The sequence below is a fragment of the Merops nubicus genome, unplaced genomic scaffold, assembly GCF_000691845.1.
Source record: "Merops nubicus isolate BGI_N331 unplaced genomic scaffold, ASM69184v1 scaffold27231, whole genome shotgun sequence".
Classification (NCBI taxonomy): Eukaryota; Metazoa; Chordata; class Aves; order Coraciiformes; family Meropidae; genus Merops; species Merops nubicus.
Window position 1 is genome coordinate 939 of NW_008588047.1, and position 4,548 is coordinate 5,486.

The 4,548-nt window shown below is 59.1% G+C and overlaps 1 protein-coding gene across 1 annotated transcript in view; it reads left to right on the forward strand.

The window, feature by feature from the left end:
• Positions 1 to 4,548, forward strand: part of LOC103781430 (forkhead box protein P4-like) — a gene marked incomplete at its 5' end in the record, with an annotated part of 12,561 nt that overhangs the window by 807 nt on the left and 7,206 nt on the right. Inside the window, 3 exon segments of the mRNA XM_008949148.1 lie at positions 306 to 513; positions 807 to 911; positions 3,196 to 3,283. Coding sequence (XP_008947396.1) covers positions 306 to 513; positions 807 to 911; positions 3,196 to 3,283 — 401 coding nt within the window.

A 4,548-nucleotide genomic window follows, 5' to 3' on the forward strand; every position in this document is an offset into this window, starting at 1 on the left:
CAAGCCGTGGAGATGTGGGGTGAGGGACACGGGGCAGTGGGGACCTGGCAGTGCTGGGGGCACGGTTGGAGTCCATGGTCTGAAAGGTCTCTTCCAACCAGAACAATTCTGTGATTTCCTGGTACACAGTCTGTGCCAGGCTGCCTGAGCTTTGGGGAGCTGAGCTGCACTGGCCAGGGCGAGGAGGGAGCCCGTGGGGTCCTGAGCCAGCCCAGCAGTGGGTGCCAGTGGGTGCTGCTCCTCCTGCTGACATTGGGTACTTTCTCCCCGTGCCATAGGATATCGGGCGCTTTCTCCCCGTGCCATAGCTGTGTGCCCCTCGGACCTCCAGCAGCTCTGGAAGGAGGTCACAGCTGCCCAGCCCGTCGAGGACAGCATTAAGCAAGAAGGTCTCGACCTCACCACCAACACCTCCAACTCTACCTCGTTTTCGGCCGCCAAGGTCTCGCCTCCCATTTCCCATCACCCTCTGCCCAATGGACAGAGCACCATGCACACGCCGAGAAGGGACAGGTAGAGCCAGTCGGACCCTGGAGCTTTGGTTTAACCCCCAGAGAGGTGGAAGGGGCTGGGATCTGTCACCCGTGGGGCTGGCAACAGAGTTGGGAGGGTTGGAGGGTTTCTGCCCACAAGTTCTAGCACTGTTTTGCTGCTCCCATGTGCCCAATGGAGGGCAGGGAGCCAACACTGTGGAGTCTCCCGTGGGTCCCTGAGGTGTTGCTCCGTGCATGGGAATTCTGGAGCATCAAGGGAACGCTGGAGCATCACGGCTGCCCCATCTGATGGTCCCTTTCCTTCTTCTGCAGCTCTTCCCATGAAGAGACCCCCGGCTCCCACCCACTCTACGGCCACGGAGAGTGCAAGTGGCCTGGCTGCGAAACCCTCTGTGAGGACCTGGGACAGTTTGTCAAGTAAGTGCTCCCCTTTTTGGGGGGAGGTTTTCCCAGGAGGAAGGGAGAGCCCACACTGTCAGCCCGGGACCACATGGTGCTGAGAGAGGGGGAGACGTTGGAAATGAATCCAGACCCCCCGAAGTCTGTCTGCCCAGAGCTGGGCAGCCCCTTGCAGAAGGAGAGAACGCCCCAGCGATTGCTGCAGGAGGAGAAGAGACCCCAGGCAGCAGGCGAGGGGAGTCTGTGCTCCCCTCCTGGGGCTGAAGGAGGGGAGGAGGCAGATGGCAGCTCGGCAGCCCGCTGACACTGCTTGTGGGCTCCGGCGCTGACTGATTAACTCCGCTGTCGAAGAGCCCTCTGCTAGCGTCAGGGTCAAACAAATTGTTTTCACGCTTCGTCAGAGGTTTACTTAATTAGTTCATTTGCAATTAGATCTCTTTGTAGCCGGGATTTTTAGCAAAGACATCAGAAGGAACTGACGGGCTTTGCTTGCTCCTCTCCCCCCTGCGCCCCCGCCTCTCCGGCTGTCTGCTTGGCGCGGCGGCCGAGGCACCGAGTCTCCATCGGTGAGATTTTGGGTTTTCACAGCCTGATCCCATCCACTGCCACAGGGTCAGAGCCAGCTCCTGTGGGAGCATCCCTCAGACTGCACCAGCCTCCTCATTCCCAGGGAAGGAGCTAGGCCTTGCACAGGAGGATGAGGAGGTGGGGAGGCAGCCCGGGAGCGTTGCCTGCTGGAGATGGAGTGAGCGAATGAGTCAAGCTGCTGCATCTTCCTTCCTCTGACTCACAGGGTGAACCTAGATAAGGCATCTCCCGCCTCTGCAGGCATGTTTACATGGCACGGGACAGATGAGGAAGCTCTGGTTTGGAAGCTGGAGCTGGGTCGTGGTGCTAGGAGAGCCTTGCTGTGCCAGCCAGGTCCCTGTGCCCACCTAAGCACACAGCACTTGCAGCAGCGAGCTTCTCGAGGGGCAGCCTGCTTTCTAGTGAAGGGTTTCTGTCCCCTCTCTGCCAACGTGAGCACGACTCAGGGTGTGGGACAGACAGATGGAAACTTCCAGCTCCCAGGGGCTGAGCCCAGCTGCAGTGTGGACCTTGCTTGGAGCCCTGGCACTGGCATCGAGCCTCCTCTGAGCATCACCTCCATGGAGTGGCTCGGGAGCCCCGGCGCTGGGGTGGAGAGGGGCAGTGCATCCTTTGAGCAGTGGTTTATGAAAGCCTGTGAGGGTCAGTAGGAGACGTTTCCATTCATGCTCAGCACAGCCTGAGCTGTCCATAGCTTTTTCCCTGGAGAACCAGCCATGCCCTCAGTCTGCCATGCAGGGAGAGGAGCAGGGAGCAGGGGCTCAGCCCAGCCACAGCCTGGCAGAGCAGGGCTGAGGCACCAACTGGCTTTGCTCACGTACAGGCTTGGCAGCTGGTCCCAGTTACCTAACTGGTTTCCACAAGTTGGGGCTGGAAATTTCTCCCAAACAGCCAGGCGAGACTCCTGCTGCCTTCTGCATCCAGACCAAGGGTAGATATTCCTGAGGCACCTTCTCCTGGGATGGTCTCAGCAGAAATATCTCAGTCTTGGTCCTGGAGAGCATTGGTCCGTGTCCCTGGGACACCTGAGGTGTGTCCACAGGCTGCAGCTTTGCTGGGGCTGGGAATGAGGACCCTGTGAGGTGATGCTGGGATGTCCCCAGCTCTGCAGCAAGTGATGTCCCTGTCCCTGGCTGCTTGCCTCTGCTGGGAGCCCTTCCCCTCCCCGAGAAGGAGGGAGGGCGGTGAGGACCAAAGGTCCCTGTGCTTTATAAACATGAAGTGCCTTAAGTTTATAAGGCTCAAAAGCAGTAGGATGAGGAGCACCCTGGAAATGTCACCTTCTGCCTTCGGTGCTTTCCTTGGAGGGTGTAAGTAAATCTCCATAATGCTGCCTTTGTCCTGGAAACCTGCTCCTCAGGTCCTCCTGGGTGCCTCCTGCCAGCAGCCTTCTCAAGGGCTTTCCATCAATCAGTGACTGCTCCTAAACACCACAGGGCTGCCCTGGGCAGGGCTGGTTGTCTACCTCCTCCCTCCAGCCTGGATTTGGGGAGGAGGCACAGCCCAATTTGCTTGGCCACCTTCATGCCTCAGTTTCCCTCCTGCTCCTCACGCTTTGGGCAGCAGTGCTGGAGCATCCCTGGCACGGGCAGCTCCTCAGGGGCACCCACGGGCAGTGCTGTGGTACAGACAGTTTGCAGGTCGGGGCCTATCCCAGCTGTGGCCCCATGTTTTGGGCACGTCCAGGCACAAACCCCCATCTTCTCCTCCCCAGACACCTCAATACAGAACATGCACTTGACGACCGAAGCACGGCCCAGTGTCGAGTCCAGATGCAAGTGGTACAGCAGCTGGAAATACAGGTGGGTACAGCCCCAGCCCTGAAGGACACGGGTTTGAAAAGCCCACGTGTGTCTTGGTTGCTCTCTACATGAGGGGCTTAGTGAGGTCGGGGACCCTGCAGAGGTAACCAGCCACCCCAGGGGCTCATTTTAAGCATTCTTCCCCAAAATGCTGGCCCTGGGTGACATCCTAGTGGAGATCAGGATCTGGAGGACCCTCAGGCTGGTTCCCCCTCCAATACCAGCATCCCTGCACCATTACAGTGGGGCTGGAGGAAGGGACAAGCCATCCCTCCTGCCCAAAGTGTCCCTATGGGTACAAGGAGATGCCACAGACGTGGGAGGCACGTGCTGCCTGGGGGGTGCACGTTCACCTGAGCTGTGCCCCAGCCCTCGTGCCCGCCTGTGCCACCATGAGAGCCACACTGGGCTCTTTGGAAATCAGGCCACTTATTTTGGTGGCTGAGCGTGGTCTTTGGAGCCCAGCTTCGGGGATGCTATTTTTGGAAAGCCAGTTCTTTAAATAGTGCCTTTCCCAGCGTCTCCAACTCCCCGATGTGTCGTGAGTAATTCGGTTAATAGAGAAGGGAAGGGGGAAACAGGTGGAAATGGAGAGATTTCATCCTGGGACTTGACAGTGGTCGAGGAGGAGGGCAGGACAGGGTGGGGGTCTCTGTCAGAGGGTCCCTCACTGAGCCCCCCATGTGATGACAGTGCCTGGGTGCAGGAGCCAGGGGCTGGCAGGAGCTCAGGGCAGTTTGTGCCCCTCACTGTGCGTGGCAGCGGATGTCTTCTTGGGGGACAGCAGATTTGGGAGCCTCTGCCTGGAGTTAAACTAACAGGGGCTGCAGGGGAGGGAGGGAAACAGCAAAACCTCCCTGGGTGGGGAGGCTGCAAAGCGAAGCCGTGCGCTCGCATCCTGCTCCCCAGCCCCGGCTAAAGCGAGAGGTTGAAAGCAATTACTGGGGCTTAAAGAGTGGAGGGAAGGGAAGGGGGGGGAGCGGGAAAAGCTGAAAAGCGAGCAGAAAGCTGCGTGTGCAGAGAGGAGAACCTGCCACCGGAGCTACCAATTATAAAGTTTTCAGCACGGAGCTCCTGCTGTGCCAGTGGAGAGCGTCTGCATCACGAGGGGAGACCTGTCAGCTCTAATGAGCACCACGACAGCACGAAGGCATCCGAGCCGCTCCAAACTTGCAGCAAACTCCGCTCTGGCTCCTGCCTTTAACTCCTTCCTCACTCCACTCCCAGCTCCCACGCCTGCCCAGGGCGGGGGCTCGGCAGGGGGG